General features: G+C 34.9%; 3 protein-coding genes across 4 annotated transcripts; 2 read left to right on the forward strand and 1 right to left on the reverse strand.

Moving 5' to 3' along the window:
- Window positions 1–1,425: 1,425 nt before the first annotated feature.
- Window positions 1,426–7,686, reverse strand: LOC142505184 (phospholipid:diacylglycerol acyltransferase 1-like). Of its 2 annotated transcripts, XM_075618044.1 has the most exons (8): window positions 6,802–6,937; window positions 6,128–6,707; window positions 5,493–5,715; window positions 4,810–5,093; window positions 3,948–4,269; window positions 3,216–3,475; window positions 2,378–2,878; window positions 1,426–1,791 (listed from the first exon to the last, which is right to left on the reverse strand). In XM_075618044.1, the coding sequence occupies exons 2-7, from the start codon at window positions 6,241–6,243 to the stop codon at window positions 2,395–2,397; spliced, it is 1,689 nt and encodes a 562-aa protein (XP_075474159.1). In that variant the 5' UTR covers window positions 6,244–6,707; window positions 6,802–6,937; the 3' UTR covers window positions 1,426–1,791; window positions 2,378–2,394. The 2 variants fall into 2 exon arrangements, with proteins under 2 accessions (XP_075474159.1, XP_075474158.1); XM_075618043.1 differs by lacking the exon at window positions 6,128–6,707 and having other exon boundaries at window positions 6,802–7,686.
- A 6,264-nt stretch (window positions 7,687–13,950) lies between these two features.
- On the forward strand, window positions 13,951–14,658 carry LOC142504883 (uncharacterized). The gene is made up of 2 exons (XM_075617726.1): window positions 13,951–13,987; window positions 14,138–14,658. Exons 1-2 carry the CDS (start codon window positions 13,951–13,953, stop codon window positions 14,656–14,658), a joined length of 558 nt encoding a protein of 185 aa, XP_075473841.1.
- Window positions 14,659–21,186: 6,528 nt separating this feature from the next.
- On the forward strand, window positions 21,187–22,941 carry LOC142505697 (protein Brevis radix-like 4). The gene is made up of 4 exons (XM_075618780.1): window positions 21,187–21,386; window positions 21,480–21,826; window positions 22,322–22,627; window positions 22,690–22,941. Exons 1-4 carry the CDS (start codon window positions 21,297–21,299, stop codon window positions 22,766–22,768), a joined length of 822 nt encoding a protein of 273 aa, XP_075474895.1. The 5' UTR covers window positions 21,187–21,296; the 3' UTR covers window positions 22,769–22,941.
- The last annotated feature ends 349 nt before the right edge of the window (window positions 22,942–23,290 follow it).

Below are 23,290 nucleotides of genomic sequence, written 5' to 3' on the forward strand. Positions count from 1 at the left end.
CCTGGGCCTAGATTCAGCTGTAGCTGATTGGGCTTAGTCAATGGGCCATTTATTTTGAACGTCCGGTTCGATTTTTAATTGTTTCATTTAGGGTTGTAAACAACGGAATGAAGCTGAATATTGAAAAATTTAAAATTTGATTACATATATTTAAGCTTGAGTTTGATTCGAACTTAAAAATGTTTAATTTATTTTCTTGAATCCGGTTCGTTTGATTCAAAATATTCATACATGTTTGCGAGCCGCTAGAAAGGAAATGCCCGTAATATTTGAAATATATTTATTTAATATTTAACTATAATATTAACAAAATGTTAAAGATCGAGAGTGACTGGTAAATTATAAGACAAAATAATTTGATATTAGATATGAATTCGAAAAAAGTTTGAAGATGCTCGAGTTCGGTTTGAATTTTATAATTTCTGATATAAATCAAATATTTTTCGAGTCGTTTTAATTCGTTTACGCACCTAGTTTCATTAATGGATTAAAAGGTTAAATATATCATGCAACCGCTCATATTTAATAGAGGACTATTTATTTTAAGAGGCTTACTTATAATCACTAAACATGATATGTACTAGTGATTTTTGCAAGCGATTCGTGTATGTTCTCTAATTTTATTTTTATATAAAATTTATTGTGTAAATATAACTTTTTTCATTAAAATTTTTCTTATGTGATTTTCCTTGTAATAATCCAATGTTTATATATATAACATGTTTTTTAAATTGTTAATATTGAAAATTAATACGGTGTATATTATTAATTAGTTGAAATACGTATTTTAGAAAATCGTAGTATATTAGGATCAAACGCTTGCTACTAAGCCAAAAACGATAAGTGTTAGTGAAGACACAATTTTATTTCTTATACTTGTGACGTAGATTGCACTTACTTGTGTGATAATGGGTTGGGTGTTAGGTCCAAGAATACGGAAATGTGTATGTCTAACTATAGTGCTATATATATAGACACACACACACTTCATTCATTCAACTACAATAGGGAGAGCATGTGTAGCCAAAACATGAACTGCTTCTTTGGCGAGTGCTAAACATTCAGCCAGACAATGGGGAACTAAATTATGATAGTATATTCCAGGCTCATTCGATCGAATAATCTTGATTTCACGGATCTTTATTTATGAGATATGTCAATCTTGCTCATATTTATATTAAAAATTATTATTTTTGACATAAAAAATAATATTTTTTTAATTGATAATCCAAATAAAATTTATTTCTTACAAAATTTGACCTGTGAGACCGTCTTCAAAAAGTATTTGTGCATTCGATTAACACTGATTTTTTTGTATACATATAATAGAATTAAAAAAATATTGAAAGTCATAAATTGTCACGACTAGAGATTCTTTATCGTCACCAGACGAAATGTAAATAAAACATTTATTACTATTCAATTAAAAAATACGTATATTCTTCAACAAAATCAATACTAAAATTCGACAAGGGATGTCATTTTCTAACTTCTGTAATGTACGTACAAAATTTCTGAAGATGTAAAAGGCGAGCGAGCACATACGAGGCTGAAATAAGTGCAAATTTTTTTATGCCAATATCCATGCTTCCAGTAATAGCTATGCTTGTACAATGGTCATCAGCAGAATCCTTGGTGCCATTTTTAGCACTTTCTTGTTTTTCTTGTTTTTGTACAGGGGCTATTTTGGTTTGTAGTATTGGCTGCCGTGGCGAATAGCTCAAGGAGTGAACGCGTAGGCCGATCCTGGGAAAGAGAAGAAGCTTTTCATCCCAAGTTGCGCCGAAGATTCTGCATGAACAGAAGCGAATGTTGATTAAAACATCTATCTTCTGAAGAAGAAATTAAGCATCAACTATCCAATGATACTAAAGCCAATAAATGCGTGAAACTCAGGGTTGAGAACTGGATTGGAAATGGGGTGCTCACAATGTAATGATCATACAGGTGTCCACAAATTATTGTAAAATCTTTTCTAGGACTGAATTCATAGTACTGTATCAAAAGCTATATTTAGTATTAACAACGCAATTTAAATTTTATAAAACTTTACAGAACGTAAATTTCGTATTTTAAATGTTTTACCACTTAATTAGATAGGAAAGTTAAGGAAATTGTTGCTCTACAACAGATATAAACTTGCAAACTAGAGGGGTAGCTGCAGCATGTAGACAAGTAAATACTGTAGGTTTTGCTTCCTAAGAGGAATTCATCATGCCATGGAGCCAAGAGCATCATTCGAAACTCCGATTGAGCCACCATATTAAGTTAAAAGATCACTAGATTATACAACTCCGTTTCACACAACTATTAGGGTGGATAAAAAGCTTACAAGGTAGCAATGTGATAAACACGATAAAGAGAGGAAACAACTCACCGTAAAAAAGTACATTCTTAAAGCTTTAGCTTAATCCTTTGTGACCATTTGAAAATACCAGAATGTATTTGATCTCCTCCTATATCTTCTCCCGTGGCACCTGCTGCTACCTTTATGATATCTTCGATTAAGGCAAAGTTTCCCATTATGTCGACATGAGCACCACTTTGTGTCCCTCTGCCCTCTAAAAGAGTTAAGGGAGGGGCATGATTGTACTCCCTTATGAATGTACGGATGCCAGAAGGATTGAATCTAGTCTTTCCTCGCCAACCTTTAGCACACATGAAGCCAGCACTTAGAACTGGGACTGTTTCATCTCCATCAACTGAATATACTCCTCCTTTCAGACAAGGGCCTTCGTCTCCACCCTCTGCTGAGGTGTCAATCTGAAAAGGAATATAACACTCGGCAGCAGGACTGAACTTGTACACATATGCTCTTTCTGTAGGGATACCTACTCCATACATCGAAAAGATTTCCATGTTTGGGGCATTTGGTAATCTGCATTAGAGAATGAGACGGGTAAAGACCAGAACAGTGGTCGGTGGATTTAAATATTAAACACAACATTGGGACAAGAAACTGCTTTACTTAAAATGGTGGGTATTTATCAAATTTTCATATTTTCCTGGGGACGTAGAACTCATCCTCGAGAATCATTGATAGTTAAAAAGGATACAAACATCAACCTTCCTGAGGAAATGGATATATATGTAAATCTCCTCCATTCATCAGGACATTATATGCTTCTTGGGAATTGCTGGTAGGCAGTTGCGGGGGTGAGGCGAATAAAGGAAGGGCATCACAGATACAATTATATATCGAGTAAGAGCCTTACTTTGTTTCTAAAGGATTTGACCAGTACTTATAATGATCATATTTTTTGTCTTCTAGATCATCAGCTATTCCATAGGAAAAATGAGCACTGCCACGCTTCGTCATCTTAGGTGCAACAAATTGAAGCAAATCCAGGATTGAATCTGCACTATAGACTTTATAATCAGCTATAGCTTTGACACCGCCAATGCCCATATCATGGTACTCTGTCCACACGTCACGGCAGGTAGTGTTTGCCAGATTCTTTCCTTTGATAGCACCCTAGAGATCAGACAGCTTAAAAATGAATTAGGAAGAAAGAAAACAACTCAGATAATGGAAATTCACCATTGAATTCTTAAGGTGTAAGGTCAGCATGTGCAAGGTGGGTGACATTTAGGAACACATCAACCCTAAATATTGGATCTTTATTTATAATAATAAGTCGCTGATGAGTATATATGATGAATGCTGACAAGATTAAACAGAGGTAATGGACACTGAGATTAAAGCTAATGTCTATCAGAAATGAAGATCGCAATTAGGTATTAAAACTCTAACACAGGAGTACTCGAGGAAGACCATTTGACAAAGATATAGACATCTAAGCAACAGATCGACTAGAATATGTTTGAAGAAAATGATTTGTAAAATTGCCTTCTACACATGCTTTAGCATAGGGGAGGGGAGATTGCTACAAGAATCAATACAAATATATTCTCAAAATGGTCAATATAGGTAGTTGAAACATTACCCTGAAATCAACTCGCTCAATTTCTGATGAATGTAAATTAGACACATCCTTTCCAAATGATATTATTCTTCCATACTTAGCATGAAAGGAATTGGTTAAATCCTCAGTTCTGTTGTGAGCTGTTGTCTGTCCGTTGTTATTCTTTTTCTTCAAACCACAGTCATGACCTTCTTCTGGAGACCAATCAAGACCACCCCAGATAGTGTCACCACCTTTTGGTATCATCGACATAGTTGAGTCCCAAGTACGAGTCATTCGCATCACATGCTGTAAAGTTTGGAATCCAAATACATCCATGTCCAAAACACCTGGTGCTATAGCCCTGCATATGCAAAAGAAAAGATAAACATTGAAATCTAAATACATACAAATCATATTCCAACTTAGCTGGAGAAATTCACATGGAATACAGTTGATTAAATCTCTCTCTCTCTCCCTCCCTCCCTCCCTCCCTCCCATCTGATAAGCTTTTTGGCGGCAAATTTAAATACCATAAAATACGAGTATCTTGTTTCCACAAGGATCCAAAATAAAACAGAGATAAAATATCTGAACTCAAATCAAATCTAGACAGGATGCCACAATCTGGTCCTTTAATGGCACGAACTGCATAAAATACTGACGACCCTGGACAATTTTGGACAGTATGATAAAATATTGCAAATTAGAGCTTTGTGCACTTTTGTCCTGCGTTGAGCATACTGATGCTTTCAGATGATAAATTACATAAGACTAACAATGAGAGGCATTCTTGTGACAATAATCTTTGTTTTATAAGGCAAGAAGCTACTTGAGCGAGAGAGATCAATCAAGTTACAGATATAGACTATATCCAATCACTCAATTATGTTCAACTTCAAACCTTGCAATCGCAATATCCTTAGCTTCTGCAGAGAACAATCCTGTAACTGCTTTGGGAACACCCAGGAAAGGCCCTCCAATGTTCATCACAGCCTTTATATGCTCAGCACACCAATTTGGTCCACCGCCACCACCCACCGGCCCTGGTGCCTCCACCCATTTCATGAAATGCAAGAAATACAGAGCTCCCATTGAATGTGGGACAACCACCACCTTTTTGCCACCGCTAGTAGCTACCATGAGCTCTATGTTACTTTTAATTCTGCTAAGAGTTTGGTCTCGAACCTGGTGATTTAACACAAAAAAATATCAGATTCACAAAAGCATCATTGAAAGAGGTGAAAAATCATGGCATATTTTGGTTGCAGAAAAATACAGCATAATACTCATGTATATCAGTAGACAATCGCGAGATTCACAACTCATGACACACTTCTCATATCTAAAGGAAAGCTTACACAGGCAAAAAGAAATAGCTGCTCAAATGATTTGTGGGTAGTTGGTTCAAGTCACAGAAACATTTTCTCTATAGCAGTTGTGAGATTACACAGCGCAAATACCTCACAGACAATAAAACGGCAGGATTTCATGCACGAGGTACACCCTTTTTCTCAAATTTTAATTTTTAATTACATTAGACAATTCAAAGAATTAAAAGCACCTTGAGCAAAGAAAGTAGCAAACCTCAGTGTTTTGGAATGAGATCCTCCAATCATAGGCAGCCATATACATGTTTTTGTCCTCATACCCAATTCGGGCCAAGTTAGCAATCAAAACAGCCCAAACAAAATAACCCGGTGCAAAGTAATCAGCTGCCACAAGGCCAGAAACAGGCCTGATTTTTATACCAGGGGGATCCAATCCGGTTTCGTTATCTAGTGACATGTGTTCAACCCAGCACAAAGGTCTGCATAGATGGTGGAAGTACATAGTAAAAGACATAAAAGATAAAACTGTTAATGTGGCTTAATTTACCAAGGAAAAGTTTAAAAGCATCAAAATATCGAAATATTATAGACCTACAAATGCCTCTTCAACAAACAAAGCAAGTACTGTAAAAACAAGGAAACACAATTACTAGTATTACTATGACAAGTGAACATTTCTAATACAGTAATTTTGAGTGTAGAAACTGTTCAGAAATTGTAGCATTGTCGACTGCTAATGGGATCAAACAGGAACCGACATTTAAATATGGAATATAAAAAGAACTGCGCAACACTGAAATTAAAGGAGGAAAGGTGAGCTTCTATTCAAATTAATATGCTAGGGTCATGGAACATATTTCGGAACCAAGTATTGAGTTTATAGATTTATACCGTAATGATGGAAGATTTTGCCATCTAAGTTGTATTTTATGGTTTAGAAAATGAAGGAACCCTTTAGCCAGCAGACACACTCCCCCTTGGTAGGAAGTTTCAACCTCATTCTTCATCTTAAGAGTAAGAGACACAAATACTTATGTATATTCATGTTAAACTTACAAGACAAAACAACGCCTTGAAAACTTTCTACGCGAATGCAACTTAGAAAGTAACACCTAGAAAACTTCTCCGTCCATTTTTTTTTTCCAAAAAACCATTCAGAATTAAAACCTTCAAATTTAACCTACTTTAGTGTCCAGAATTCGTGTCTATATTCAATGTTTCTTACCAGCTGAAACTCTAAAAAATTCAAAGCATCAGTTTAGATATCATAGCAACCATCACCACCAAAAAAAAAAAAATGGTGCCAAATCAGCATGTATTTTTAATCACAGAGTAGAGCAGGAAAATCAAAGCTGTAGTCAGCAGCTGCAAAACATTGTTTAACACCACTATTGGTTTAGAAACTTCCATCAGGCGCAGCAAACACCTAACCCACCATCAAAAGTCACAACTAGACTTCCACCTTCAATAGCTAGTAGTACGGTATTCACCGTTCAATAAATCATTCCAGAAAAGCAAAGAAAAGAACTTAAATGCAGCATGAATAAGGTGAAGAAACTTAATACCTTTTGTAGACTTCACCAAAAGTACCACCCCAGAGCCTCTTTCTAAACAACCCCTCAGCACAGGCGTGGCCTTCCCACAACTCCAGCCCGCCGGTAACAATCCCAGGGACGAAAACCACCGGATGTTTAGCTCTCAATCCATCCTTGGCCAACTTCACACCCGGAGGATCCGGCAACGGCCCTGTGATCGCCTCCGTTACATACTGCGGAAACGAAGCTGGCATTGCGTTGTACAAGAACAACAAGAACCACCACATCGAGCATATGCACCCAATAAACCAGCAGCAACTGTCCACACAGCTCCATCTCTTCCCCGATTTCTCCGCCCTAGAATTATTCGAACCGCAGTTCAATTCGGAATTCAAATTCACATCAAAATTCGATCTTTGTTCCGAATCATCCCCCTTTCTATCCTTGTTTTCATCCAATCCCGGCTCGGAATTCTGAGGTTTACTCCCTCCAGAACCTTTTCTGCGTCTCAGCGTAGGCATTTATCATCAAATGAATCAATATAATCGATAACTATCTACAAAAAAACACACGGACGCAATAATCCTTGCTCAATTCGATCACTTCAACAGCATTTCCAGCTGAATCCGAATCAAAATACAAAACTACATCTACACAATATATGGATTCAATTTTTTTAATAATTTCTTCAATATGAACAAATTGAAACCAAAGCAAAATCCTTTTCAGGTAACTTAATTGATCAGATATCAGCCAAATCAAGAAATAAATCGAAAGCCCTGAACCTTACTATGTAGTATGTATAACTACTACACAGTTATGGTCTTTATCAAGTCGTCGCCACGAGCGGGGACGAAATGAATATGGGTATTGAATATTCCAGTTAACAGAGAGAGAATCTAGCCCGACATATCTGGAATGTTAAGGTATGGCATACATTTATCTAGAAGTTATATGTTTATTTCTAGTTTGAGTATACGACGGAGATTTATCAAGAAGTCAAAAAGATTGCTCGTTGCAATTTATTTAATCAACGTGATTCGCAGATCTTTAAGTTTACTCAAAATATATAAAAAGTTGTGGTCATGGGTTCTCATAGAGTCTTGTCCGTGGCTCAGAAAGCCGGAGACGATATGTTAAAAAAAATTTGTTGTGATAACTAACCGTAAAGCTCAATTTGTAAATTAAAAATAATCAAACAATAGATATAAAGAAAATATAATCTACGAGTTATATATTTATTTTTTTGCAATTTTTTTTTTCGTGCGCCACAACATCAATATGGTTGTGACATAATGCAGTGTCATATGAAAAATTATATTGGAAAAGATTGAAATTGTAAAAAATTGTAAGATATGTTGCTGAAATTGAAATTTATCAGTATAAACTATCGAAATGATAAATATATTGAATCAATATTGTAAAAATATAAGATTTGTTTTAAATAATATATATAATATTTGATTCAAGAAAATAGAAAATAAAGATATATAAAATATTTAAGTATCACAATTTTTTGTGTTTTATTTTTTGAAATGGATCCAACTACATAAATTCAAGAAAAGATGTCAAACAATCAACAAGTAAAGTATAAAAGTTAACACACGAGTTGACACAAGATAAAATAATAAATATATTGGACAAACATTAACATTTTATGCATACAAATTTTTTAAAAATTTAATTAATGAGTCGTGTAGTTTTATTGTTTGGGGGATGTATAATTGGATTAAATCCCCAATAAACACAATCATTATATTTAATCATGTTCTTAATGGGTCAATGTCCATATTTTTTTAAATCCCATGCACATACTATTTAAGTACATGCCTCAACAACATGGGACCAAGTTTTGCCCTTGTGAGGGTTGGGCCGTGAGTCGATGGCCTATCTCGCCTCGCAGGAGGTATGACCCTGGGTTCTCAACATTAAAATTGTTATAGTAAGATGATTTCGTCTCAAATTTAGATTTTCGATGTCATGCTAGATTCCGTGCAGCAAGCCATCAGCAACTTAACATTTTTATTATCGAATTTAGTGAATATTTTGTGTATGAAAGATAAAATAATATTGTTTTTTAAGTAATTGTTGAATGAAAAGAACGAGATTGAACTAGAAAACGTCAAATAATTAGAATATTCTTAAACTGTTTAGTATTTTAGTCATAAACGAATTATTTTTAAGTATTATTATATATATAATTAGCTCGATAGAATAAATTAAGAAATTGATAAGGAGAAACACAAACTTTGGAAATTGAAAAAAAAATACAAAATTAGTAATATTCGAAATTATTTAAATAAATATTGAACATTAAACTAAAAATTTAAGGTCTGTTTGGACAAGTATAAATAAAATGCTTTAGAAAAGTGTTTTTAAAATTTTTTTTTTATAAAAGGTTTTAAAAATTGTTTTAAGAGTAAATATGTGTTTGGATAACTATTCTATAAAAACGTTTTTATAGTTAAAAATGTGTTTGGACAACAATTTTAGAAAAATAATTTTAAGTTGAAAATAATTAAGAACTAGAGTAAGGTAAGGGTGGGAGCTAGTACTCAGAGACGGAGCCAGAAAAATAAAGTTAGAAGACGAAAAAAATATTAAAAATTTTAGGGAAACAAGAACAAATTTTAGAGAGAATAATGAAAATAATATAATTATTTATAGCTTCTTGCCCTTTAAAAAAAATTTTAATGGGAGCAGCTGCACCCACCGTCCTCAACAATTATTGAGGCTATCTGACTAAAGACGCATCTGGAAGATCTATTTATCAAATAAGTTCTATTCAAAAAAGGCTCTCATCAGTTACTTCGAAGTGCTTTCCTTTGAGCTTATCATCTTGCAAGATTAAGGTTGAATATTCAATAAGTTATAAAACACACACAATTGTTGGTTTGATATTCTTTTGATTTGGGAAATCAAAGGATAGAAATGTGTGAACCAAATGGCTATGAGAAAATAGTCGAGGCAATAGTTTGACTCTTTTTCCTTAAAACGATATTGCCCCGCCCCGATGCTCACGGTTGTTGGCAATTCGTTTCCCAAGATACAACGACTACGACTTTAAAATAGTAGCGATACAAATTTTAAAGCCACAGGAACTTGAAATGTTTAGAACGCTATCAATATGGTATGCAAACTTTCTAATTTCGAATTCTAAGCGTTAAACTTAAAAATACAATTCCTAGAGTTTAAATCTTGCAAAATTTGGATTTAAGCGCAAATGCTTAAAAAACTCAAAAATAGAAGACAAATATCGAATTTAAGCGTATAAGTTTAGAAAATTCAAACTCAATATTTTATATCTTAAAATTTTGAACTTTAAGCACTAATGCTTAAAAATTCGCATATAGAACTAAATTTAGAGAGAAATGAGAAGAATAGAAATTGGTGCAATGAATGCAAATGGGGGATGTCTTATTTATAATAGATGAAAGCCTTGAATCAAAAGACACATCACTTCATGAAATGATACACCATTTCACAAAAAGGCTTGAACCTTTTAATCAAAGAGACATGGCCTTTCGGCCAAGTTTAATCCACAATTCAATTGATTTCAATATATATTCTTTATATAATATTACAATATAATAATATAATATTATATATATATAATCTTTTCGATTCAATTTTTTCGCTCGATAAAATTTGAACTCAATTAATTTCTCATTAATCCTAATGAGTAATTGAAAAATAATTCTGTTTGCTACGTAGCTCGTTCAAATTATTTTATCGATTCTAAATGAGTACAAAACTCATTTTTATAACAATCCCCCACATGAATGAAAATTAATGCATGTGACTATGATGACTCGACAAATAGCGTTCTAGCAAAATATTATTACATCAGGATAGGTAGCTTTTGGCTTTGAACCTTCCTTAGTAAGATATAATCGGATTTACTTGGCAATTAGTGGACGTGATGCCTTGAGCTATTCGCCGTTGTGTAAACCAAGATAATTATATTCACACAATAACATTTCATTATGTTCTCACTGTTGGGTCCATTTCGGCCATGGACAGCGCTTGGTTTCGCGAGTGCTTTTCATATTTGAAGCGGCCACACTTCGCACTTACGCCGGTGATATCCTAGGAGAGTATCCCACTATACTCCAACATACGTATTAGTATATCTTAGGAATCATTAAAGGTAAAACCTAGCCTCATACCCCTTTGTGGGCAACACCTCTTATCATATGAATAGGTATGAGATTTCTCCAAGGTGTTTCTACCAATCTTGTAATTTAGTTGTCCCTTTTGAACCTAGATCTTGGGATCTCCAGTCAACTAGGTTGGGTATCCACTACTAGGGGTGAGCATTCGATCGGTTCGGTTACCGACCGAACTGAATTAGCCATTACCGAAGCGAACCTAAATATTTAGTCATAACCGAACCGATCGAATTAATTTTCATAATCGATGAAAATCGAACCGAATTAAAATCGGTTAATTCGGTCGGTGACCGATATACCGATTAGTTTTTTTAAAAAAATTGTGATTTTACTTTAATTATATATGTAATTTTTCTTAAACACTAGGGTCTATACAAATGCATAAAAATATAAAATCACACACATCACAAATGTATAAGTTTTGTTTGAACACAATTAATACGATTTTAAAATTAAAAATTAAAATATATATAAAAATGGATAAATAATAAAAATTTATTAAATAATAATATTTATTATATCGGTTAATTCAGTTAACCGATTTCAAAATTTTGAAAATCGTAACCGAACCGAATTAACCGATATAACCGAATTTTTTTAATTTGGAACCCGAATTTCTGAAATAACCGAACCGAATTTACGAATTGACTCGGTTCGATCGGTTAATTCGGTTTAACCGAAATCTTGCTCACCCCTATCCACTACAAGATTTTATTTTGGGGTTTTAATCTCATTCCTCTTGATAGACAATTCATTTGATCTCTCGGTATACCTTTTGTAAGTGGATCCGCTAGATTCTCCTTTGATTTTACATAATTAATGGAGATAATGCCATTAGAGATCAATTATCGTATGGTATTATGTCTACGATGGATGTGTTGAGACTTACCATTATATATAGTGTTTTGTGCTCTTCCAGTTGCTGATTGACTATCACAATGAATTATTATTGAGGACACTGACTTATTCCAACAAGGGATTTCTTCTAAGAAATTTCGAAGCCACTCAGCTTCTTCTCCAGTTTTGTCTAAAACTATAAATTCTGATTCCATTGTGGATCGAGCAATGCAAGTTTGCTTAGAAGACTTCCATGATATAGCCCCACCACCAATGTTAAATACGTAATCACTTGTGGATTTTGAATCATTTGTGTCAGATATCCAATTTGTGTCACTATAACCTTCTAAGACCGCTGGATATCTCGTATATTGTAATCCATAATTTAAGGTGTATCTTAAATATTTAAGTACCCTTATTAATGCTTCCAATGATCATTGTCAGGATTACTTGTAAATATGCTAAGTTTGTTTACAACATAAGCAATATCTGGACGAGTGCAGTTCATGAGATACATCAGACTGCCTATGATCTTTGAATACTCTAATTGAGATATGGGTTCACCTTTATTTTTGGAAAGATGCAAACTTGGATCTACAGGTGTTTTGATCAAGGACACATCATTCGCATTATATTTTTCCAATATTTTCTCAACATAGTGAGATTGCGACAAAACACGTCCTTCCGATGTTTTGGTGACTTTTATTCCCAAAATGACATCTACTTCTCCCATATCTTTCATATCGAAGTTTTTTTGTTAACATCTTTTTAGTAGTCTCGATGATATTAATATTGCTTCCCACAATTAACATATCATCGACGTACAAGCATACCATCACATATGCTTCAGGTGTGCCTTTGATGTAAATATATTTATCACACTCGTTAATTCTGAAGCCATTTGACAACATAGTTTTGTCGAATTTTTCATGCAATTGTTTTGGCGCCTCCCCTCTTCGCATGGAAAAAGTGTGATCTTAGTGGTGGTAGACCGCTTCTCGAAGTACGCTCATTTTATTGCAATTTCCCACCCTTACAATGCTGTCTCGGTGGCCCGCATTTTTTGACTATGTGTTTAAACTACATGGCCTACTCGAGTCCATTGTCAGCGATCGAGATGTGACATTCACGAGTTCATTTTGGAAAGAGTTGTTTCGTTTGCAAGGGACCAAACTTTGTTTCAGTTCGTCATACCACCCTCAATCTGATGGACAAACTGAGGCTGTTAATCGAGTTTTAGAGATGTATTTACTTTGTTTTACAAGCGACTACCCGAAGAAGTGGGGGGAATGGCTCGCATGGGCTGAATATTGCTACAACACAAGTTTTCACTCTTCATTACGCGCCACCCCGTTTGAGGTCATCTATGGGAGGCAGCAGAGACGGATGTATTCTAGGGCTGTACTGAGCTGTAGCCCAGCCCAATTTTTTAATAATTTAGACCGTCGCTAATATTTGCGACGGTTTTAGTAAAACCGCCGTCGATGTGGATCGGCGACGGTTTTAATTACACCGTCGCTACTAGTGACGGTTTATTCAAACAGTCGCTAATAATAGCGACTGTTTTTTGAAAAACCGTTGCTAATAGCGACGGTTGTTTCAAAAACCGTCGTACATCAATATCTTAGTACAATCAAGTCCCGTCCATTTACAAGGATGAGACCAAATTCATCCCATATCCTCTTATCCGCCCCACCTCAATTCTACAAAATTTCTCTCCCAAGTCCCAAGCCCTTTAGCGACAGAATAGAATTGCGGACTCCCGAAGAAATCGAATCGCTTATCGGCAAGGCAACAATCCATGTAAGAATCGGCTATACATTTTTTATTTTGTTTTTTATAACTTCTCTGTGTGTGATTTGTGGTTTCTTGATTGTTTGTTGTTGAGTTGTTGATTGACTATTACTTGTTTATTTGTTTAATAATTATTTTATTGTTGTTTAGGATTATAAATTGAACTATTTCAAAATGGAATATCAATCTGCTGCAAAGAAAGGAAAAACATTGATATCTTCTTTCTTTAAGAAGAGAGATCGTCAAGCTAGTGAAGATACTTCAATTCCTACGGTCCTTACAATGCAACATCAATCCAGTGAAAGTCTTCTATTTCCCAATATCCAAATTCCTTCATGTTCCTCTCCTAGATGAGATAAGACGTTCATATCTAAATATGGGGCCTTATCAACCAGATATGTTGGAGTATCCAGGTACAAAATTTGGAAGCCAGAATCGTCGTTTTCAGAAAAAATGGTTTCAGAAATTTTATTGGTTGGAGTATTCGCCTTCAACAAATAAGGCATATTGTTTCTATTGTTTTCTTTTCCTGAATGATGTTAATTCATCTTTGGTCAATGAAGGATTTGACAATTGGAAAAGGGTAAACCAAGGAAAAACATGTGCTTTTCTTGCCCATATTGGTTCTGCAGCTTCTTCACCTCATACTATGTGTGAGAGAAGGGCTGAAAATTTGATGAGGCCCTCACAACATATTGATAAAATGATGCACGCACAATCTAAAGAGGAAAAAGAGAAAAATCGTCTGCGTTTGAGCACCTCAATTGTAGCTGTTCGTTGGCTAGCATTTCAAGGTTGTGCTTTTAGAGGTAACGATGAATCTCTATCTTCATCTAATCGTGGAAATTTTCCTGAATTGGTGAAGGCTTTTGCAAAAATGAATATAGAAATTGATGAAGTTGTGCTTGAGAATGCTCCAAAAAATGCCCAATATATCGCTCCAGAAATTCAGAAAGAGATTTTACATATTATGGCCAATAGAGTACGACAAATGGTTCGTGAAGAAGTTGGAGATAAATTTTCTGTATTCTTGTTGATGAAGCCCGAGATAAATCTAAACGAGAGCAAATGGCCATTATATTGAGGTTTGTGAACAATCATGGGATTTTGACAGAAAGATTTTTTGCCATCAAAAGTGTTAGTGACACTACCTCAATGAATTTGAAAAATGAGATATCAAATGTTCTTGTTCATCATGATCTCCATGTTAAGAAAATCAGAGGCCAAGGATATGATGGTGCTAGCAATATGCGTGGAGCGTGGAATGGACTTCAAGCATTATTTCTCAAATATTGTCCCTATGCATACTATGTCCACTGTTTTGCACATCGTTTACAACTGACATTGGTTTCTGCAGCTAAGGATGTTAGTGTTATTTGAGAATTCTTTTCTCATTTGGACAATATTGTTAATATTGTCACTTCTTCTACTAAGCGCATTGCTGAATTACATACTGCACAAAGAAATGAAATTGAGTATATGTTGTCAATTGGAGAACGTGATTCTGGAAGTGGTGCAAACCAGATTGGTAATTTGCAACGAGCAGGAGCTACTCATTGGAGTTCTCACTATGATTCGGTAAAAAGCTTGATAGGTATGTACACTGCAACTTGCAAAGTTTTTGAAGTTCTCAGTGATTATTCTCCAAATGGAAGAGTTAAGGCTGAAGTTCGGGGGATTTACAGAAACATGGCAAGCTTTGAATTTGTGTTTATTTTGCACTTAATGCATAAAATTATGAGAACAACAGATACTCTTTGTCAAATTCTTCAAAGAAAATCTCAAGACATTTTGACTGCTATCACATTTGTCACTACTACCAAAACTTGCCTTCAAGAATTTAGAGAATGTGGGTGGAATGAATTTCTTCAGGAAGTTAAAGTTTTTTGCTCAAGAAATGAAATTGATGTACCTGACCTTGATTGTCTATATAAGATTGGACGTTCCTGTCGGCAAACTACAATAGAACATCATTACCACTTTGATGTTTTTAATGCAGCAATAGATTTCATTTTGATGGAGTTAAATACTCGGTTCAATGAGTCATCGGTGGAACTTCTTTCTCTTAGTACAACTTTAGATCCTAAAAATTCATTTGACTCATTTAACAGTGATGATATTTGCAAGCTTGCGAAGAAGTTTTATCCTAGAGATTTCACAGATCAAGAAATTGTTGCTTTGGAGTATGAATTGATACATTATAAACTTGATGTGATGCAGAATTTAAAGGTTTCTACACTTGTTGAGTTGTGTCAGCAATTGACCGAGAGTGGACGGTCAAGTGTTTATGTTATGTTGACTAGATTGATTCATCTTGTTTTGACATTACATGTGTCTACTGCCACTACTGAGCGGGCTTTTTCAGCAATGAAGCATGCGAAGACGACACTTCGCAATAAAATGGAGGATGACTTTCTTGCCGATTGTTTGACACTCTATATTGAACGAGATTTAGCTAAACATATTGATGTAAATTCTATTATTGATGAATTTTATGTTTTAAAATCTCGCAGGGCACAACTTCGTTGAACGATATAATGTAAATTTTTTTTTAATAATATATAACTTATCATATTGACTTCAAGCCCTCCCAACTTTTATTCCTGGATCCGTCCCTGGGAGGCAGCCGCCTAGTCTCTTATCTTATTGTCAAGGGGTAGCTCGCCTCGAGGCTGTGGATCAAGCACTAATGTCTCGTGACAGGGTGCTCCGGAACGTCAGAGAACGGCTGCTGCATGCACAAAATCGCATGAAGGTGCAATATGACAACAATCACCGTGAATTACAATTCAATGTCAATGATATGGTCTTGTTGAAACTCCAACCATATCGCCACTTAAGTCTATCAGAACGAGCAAATCGGAAGTTATCCCCTCGATTCTATGGGACTTTTAAAGTGTTAGAGCGCATTGGGTCAGTTGCATATAAACTACAACTCCCAGATTCCGCCAAAATGCACCTCATTTTCCTTATCTCATTCTTAAAACCATTTCGTGGAGTAGAAACATGTAAGGCCACGCTCCCTACTCTTCCCTCGGGGAGCAGCTACCTGCTCCTCAAGCCATCCTCGACCAGCGAGTTCACAAGGGGATAACAGAGTTGTTAATTCATTGGCAAGGGTTTTCAGCAGCAATGTATGGGTCTGGCCGATAGCTTAAGGGGTTAATTTTGAGATCTTTAGGACCTTTTAGATGTTCATTAAGTGTGGTAAAAAGTTGGAAAAGTTTTGGTTAAGTTTCGGTTCGATTCAGATTAAAACCGGGACCCCGGTCCACGTTTTAAAACGAATATGTTAAGTTAGGAAATGTGATCGATTTTATGTCTGAGAATGGTTTTAAATATGTTTTGGGATGTTTTAAGGAGTTTGGTAAGCTTCGGGGCAATTTTAGAGGTCCAGGAGTAAAACGGTAATTTTTGGGTTCCAGGGGCAAAATGATCATTTTGCATCCGGGGTGAGATTTTTGTCCTGGCAGGGTCCTGAGCACAAATTTACTATATTTTAAATGTTTATGCATCATGATCACGATTTTTAAGGTTTTATGAAAATATATGTTGTCTACTTGAATTTAAAGAAAATTGCATTGGTGCATGATTTTTATAATTGATATAAATGATAATGTTTTGAATGATGAAAGTTAGTTGTGGCTATCGAATTATATGTAAATGTTTAAGACGTATATGTAAATGCTGATGATGAGGCCTAGGCACAGTGGGTAGATAATTCTGTCACTGATGTCCGACAGCCGCCGGGTACCGCGGTTCTATATTTGATGGATCCATCGTAAATGATGATGTACGATAGTCACCTCTAATGAACTGAATTCGCTAAATGATGAATTATGAATGATGTACCGTAAGCTTTTACTTTAAATGTTTAAAATGATTTATTGTTATCACCTGCATGTTTGCATGATTCAGGCTTTACGATGATTTACTGCACATGTTTAACTGCTTTTACGATTTAAGATTTATTATTTCAAAAACTAGATTAGTTGCATGATGGCTTACGTTTATAAATTAGATTGTATTCAGATATGCCTCCCAGACGTGATCCTAGTAATGATAGGCAGGATGAGATTCTTAGAGGGGGCAGAGGACCTCCACCACCACCGCCGGTGGACCTAGCTACCCGAGTTCTGGAGGGTATGGCTAGGCTACTGGAGCAGGTTCAGCAGGCTCCTAGGCCTCAGGTGTATGTTTTTGAGCAGTTCCGTCGGCTCAACCCGAAGGAGTTCGGGGGCACTACTGATCCGTTCATAGCAGAGGGATGGATTCGATCTCTGGAGCTACACTTTGAGTATCTGCAGATGGAGGATGGCGACCGGGCCAGGTGCGCCATCTATATGTTGAGAGACGATGCGTCTCTGTGGTGGGAGGGATCCGCTCATGTTGTGGACGTGGCTACCCTTACCTGGGACAGATTCAAGGAGCTATTTTACGGGAAGTACTTTCCAGCCGACGTCAGGGACCGTCTGACGAGAGAGTTTATGAGTCTCCGTCAGGGGAACTCATCTGTGGCGGAGTTTATCCGCAAGTTTGATCGGGTAAATGTATAAAATGATTTACTGTTATCACCTGCATGTTTGCATGTGTAAAATGATTTACTGTTATCAAGCTACGGGTTCACAACTTATTGTGATTCAAAATAGTATTTATTCTTATTCAGACTTATCTTGATTAGCCTCAATCTTTTCATCAACCCCTTGAAAAAAAATATCAGAACTCAAATTTGATTGTAGTCACTCGGATCATGGTAAGAGCGTTTAGTAACATCGCCCAGTGATCCCCTAGATATCACTGATAGTTCCTGAAAGAACCTTAATTTATATTTAGCATACAGTACGGTCTCTTTAACTTATATATCTCGATCGAATATGCAACTATTGGTATATCGAGAGTTGCATATGAAGTCGATAACGATGTGATGTATCTTTAAGTTATAACAGTGACATGATATGTGCAAATGAGGAATCACATTTTCAAAATGCACACGTCTTACACTGTCCAGAGATTATTTACACTGTTAACTCATTAGATCATATATGATATATTTGCCGGCAGGCAAACGATGAATTCCCAGCTATAATGTATTGACTCCTACATATTTCGAAACTACAACAAACCTCACCACTTGGTGACCTTCAATGGAGTCGTTAAACGGATCAAAGTGCATACTAGTACGTAGAGCCTCCACGTTGTCCCGAGTCAAAAGGGCTAATGATGCACAACCATAACCGCAGACTATTCCACTCGATAAGTGATAACCACTTGGACAGTCCGAGAGAGAGTTGTTAAGTGCATCATCATATTATCTCTCATCTGTATGGACATCTCAATGCATTTGCCAATGAAACATGACGTTTACATCACAGATGTTAGTCTCAAACGACCTTTATCCTCATTTTAGACGACATATTCGACTATAAACCTGTTTAGAATATATGAAATACTTCTTAATAAGTTTCATGATCTTACGATGTGAGGCAGACCTCATGGTACATTTAGTACATTCAAGGACCTTATCTATGCAGCTTACATGAATATACAGATAAAGTAAACATCAAAATTAGATAAAACTGTAAAAATTTATTAAAATAAAGTTTGTTTTTATATAAGAGTCAATAAAACTCAAATCACAAGTTGGTTCGTCGGGTGCTTACTCTAATAGTATATTGTTGGCGTGGCGTTTGTCTTCCGGCAACGAGGTGACAACGGATAGAGAGGAAGTCGGTTGATCTTGTGTGTGAAAAATGTGTTCTGAATGTATATATTCCGAAGTTAACTACGGTTTTTTAAAAATTACAAACTTAAATTAGGGACTTTAAGTAGATCGATTAACCGTTAAAACAATTTTTGTATGTTAAATTTCGTCTCTAATAGAGAGAGTGATTTTTAGAGAAAAAAAATTTGCTAAAATTTTAGGGACAGTTTAATAATTCATGTCATTAGTAAGTAGCCGATAATTTCTGATTAAAGTATTCTGTATCTGTTGCTGTTAGCGACGCTTTTATTAGAAATGACACAAAACTTAACGATAGAATTAATCAAACCATAGCTAATAGCCACATTTTATTGTAGTTACGCATGAAATAAAATTGAGAGAGTGTACGCAACTTTTGAAAAATTGATTTAATATGTAGGGCGATTAACTGGTGTAATAGTTACAATAAAAATATAAAATAGTATAATGATTGCTATATTAAAAAAAAAGTAAAAAAAGTGGGTAACCATTGTATTTTAGATAGTGGAGTTAAAATATAAATAAATACAAAAAACAATTGAGAGAAAGATGTGCTAAGATATTTGGATTTTTGACTTGGAAAATATTTTTTTCCCATTATATTAATTTGTTTCATTTTGAGTTTTGGTTCATTATGTATTTAAAACTTAGTTTTTTGCAATAATTTCGAATGATTTTAGTCTTATTTTTTCGGAATGTTTATGTTTAATAAGAAAATACTAATGTGTGGGGCCAAAAAACGCTAGTATGACATTGAAAATTGCTGAATTATTTAGCGCCACGTTGACAAGTATTGCAGGAAATTAAAAATTAGTAGATTCAAAATATATTTTGAATACTTAATGGATGAAAACCCAAAATTAGGCAAGTTGTGATTTAAATAAGTTATTTATCTTTTTGATGTTGATGCAACGGTGGTGGGATCTTTGCATGCACTTGTCGACAAGTTTTGTTTGTTTGTTTCATCGTACAAGTATGATATCGTTTCAGACCAAAAAAATATAATATAAATGTATGTTCTATTGACGGGACTTGAGTATAGATTTGAGACTTGCTTATCTCGGGAAAGAAAGTACAAAGAAACAAAAAATCTTCCTAGATAAATCAGAAAAACTACACGCATACAACATGACTCGAACATGAAACCAACAAGTCTCAAGATCTCAACCTTATTAATTGAATAAGCTTAACTTTCAAAAAAATATATATTCTAAAATTATATAGTATATACCATACGTTATGATCTCAAATATTTGACACCGATCGAGTACCAATACAATCAAGATAGTTTTCATACAATTTAAAATCGACATATTAAAATCAAAATCAACCTATTCGCATATTATTTAGACCATCATTTTTATTTAATTTTTTCAGGAAAAATAACTTTTTGAGTCCACTAATTTTTCTTATTTCTGATTTTGGTCGATTAAGTTTTCAATTTTAATTTTAGTGCACTATATATGATTTTTTGACTTCCAACCATATTTCGTCGAGGTGCTGACATAACAAAGAAAAATATGACGTGATACTAAAAAATGATGACGTCATCCCGAAAAATGGTGACGTTTAATAAAAAATACAATTGGATAAAATTAACAGAAATTAAAAGTTAGTGTAATATCAAAACCAAAATTTGAAATTTAATGAACCAAAATCTAAAATTGGACAAATGAACGGAAAAATAAATATATTTTTCCCAATTTTTTATTGCCATTAGCTCGAGATCCGGATGTAGTAAAAGGAAGCAAAAATAAAAATAAAAGCAAAAGGCAAAAAAATAAAAAGGAAAAAGAATGACCTAAAAAAGCCAAGCCTAAAACTATATATTATATAATATACACATGAAAGCAAGCCGTTTTGAAACTCAGCGCCTTTCTTTCCTTCTTCACCAAGTACCTATTCATTTCCACTCATCGCTTATTCTATTTAAATCAACTTGGTATTTTCCATTATGAGTTGATTTTCAGAAAGACATAAGAATGCCGATCGCATGCATGTCAAGCTCGCGTGACGGCTCGTCGGAGGATGTCGAACAACACAAGAAACCCGCAGAAAACCTTGCTTCTCAGGTCAACGAATGATCATTTCATTCATCTGTATGCTTATTTTAATCTACCAAACGTGAAATTTGATCGGGATTCTTTTCTGTTTCTGTTTCTCAGATCAAGCGAATGTCGTTGAGTGCGTACGGTCACTGTACTCCATGCAGGAGACAGCCGGCTGAGCTGCAGCGGAGGAACGGAAGCTTCAGTGATGGCGTGGAGTTGGACGAATTCCGGAGGTCGAGTTGTAGATCTACGGAGGGGATGAAGGAGCTGGAGGGGAAAGTGAAGGGAATTTGCGGCGGTGGGGGGATACCGGCGGTGGCCAACGATCGACGGGTGAATCCGGTGGTGTTCGAAGAAGAGAGCGAGCCGAAGGAGTGGGTGGCTCAGGTGGAACGTGGTGTTCTAATTACTTTTGTGTCCTTGCCTGGTGGCATCAATGATCTGAAGCGAATTCGATTCAGGTGACTATTTTGGTAATTTATGGGCATAAATGCATTCTTTTTGAGTAATACAATTATATTTCCATATATGCCTAATAAGTATCTTATTTTTCTCATATATATATATATGTGTGTGTGTGTGTATATATATATATATGTTTATCATGTGTATCAAATTAAACCGAAAAATGTTTAAGAGATTGTTTCAATAATGGTATATTTATTCTATTTTATTAAAATTGAAAACATGATAGTAATCAGTTAGGAAGAACACCAATTTTTTCTTACAACTTTACTCTTTTACGATACTAATATTAAACTTTTGTTTTTTTTTTTAAATTTCAATACACACTTTTATTTTTATTTTTTTATTTCAACAATTCAAATATCAATTTAGTCCCTCCATAATTTGTCAAATTTCTTTTTAGTCCATCGATAATGATGAAAAAACTGTACACATATACATCGCGTGTGAAGAATAACTATTTCTAATAATAACTCCATAACTTCTCGTAGTAAAGAGATGTTCGACAAAGGGAAAGCCGATAAATGGTGGGCTGAAAATTCTGAAAATTTGATGGAATTATACAATGTGAAGAGACAAACATTACTACACGGACCAAATGAATATTGCATCCCGGCTTCATCGGATAACTCGATGCAGTCCCCATCCAGTACCAATCTTTGCGGTATTTTCTCAACTCGAACCAGTCTCCCACATGATTCGGTGTCCGAGTGGGTGGAGCAGGACGAGCCCGGTGTATATATCACCATACGAGCTATACCCGATGGCAGAAGAGAACTCAGACGTATCAGATTCAGGTTAGTTGTTTCAACACGCACAAAATCTTTGCCAGATATGTTTTGATTTTGAATTTTTTCAGGCGAGAAAAATTCATGGAGAAGGAGGCGAGGCTATGGTGGGAAGAGAATAGAGAAAGGATCAAGAAAAAATACTTGTGATTCAATTTGGACAAAGTTAGTACTGATCGTTCTTCATGGAATCAGAAGATGAAGCCAGTTTAGTATGGAGGATAATATTCAACGTATTAATTTTAAATATATATATTTTGGAAGGGAAAATTGTATAACTATAAAAAGTTAGAGCACAAATTTTAAAAGTGCTCAATAAAGGGTCACTTTTCATTGCACTGATGTATAGTCGAGTTCAATCTAGCCAAAACTCGAACATAAATTCGAGTCAGGACTCGAGCTCGAGTTACTAAAAAAATTTTATTTTAGTCGAGCTCGAACCGAAAAATATCTATTCAATTGAGTTTAAACTTTTAATTATTTTCAAGATCAAATTTTAGTTCTTATTAATTCGTAGTCGATATATGGTTTGAGAAAAAAAATTATATACTTAATTGGCATCCAAAATGATACTAGAATTAAATAACTTTTTTTTAATCATAAATTAAAGAAATAATAATATTTATCTCTTAAAAAAAGGTTTATAGTTTTGAGTTAAAAATAGATATTTAT

Source organism: Primulina tabacum, chromosome 10 (genome assembly GCF_025594145.1).
Source record: "Primulina tabacum isolate GXHZ01 chromosome 10, ASM2559414v2, whole genome shotgun sequence".
Classification (NCBI taxonomy): Eukaryota; Viridiplantae; Streptophyta; class Magnoliopsida; order Lamiales; family Gesneriaceae; genus Primulina; species Primulina tabacum.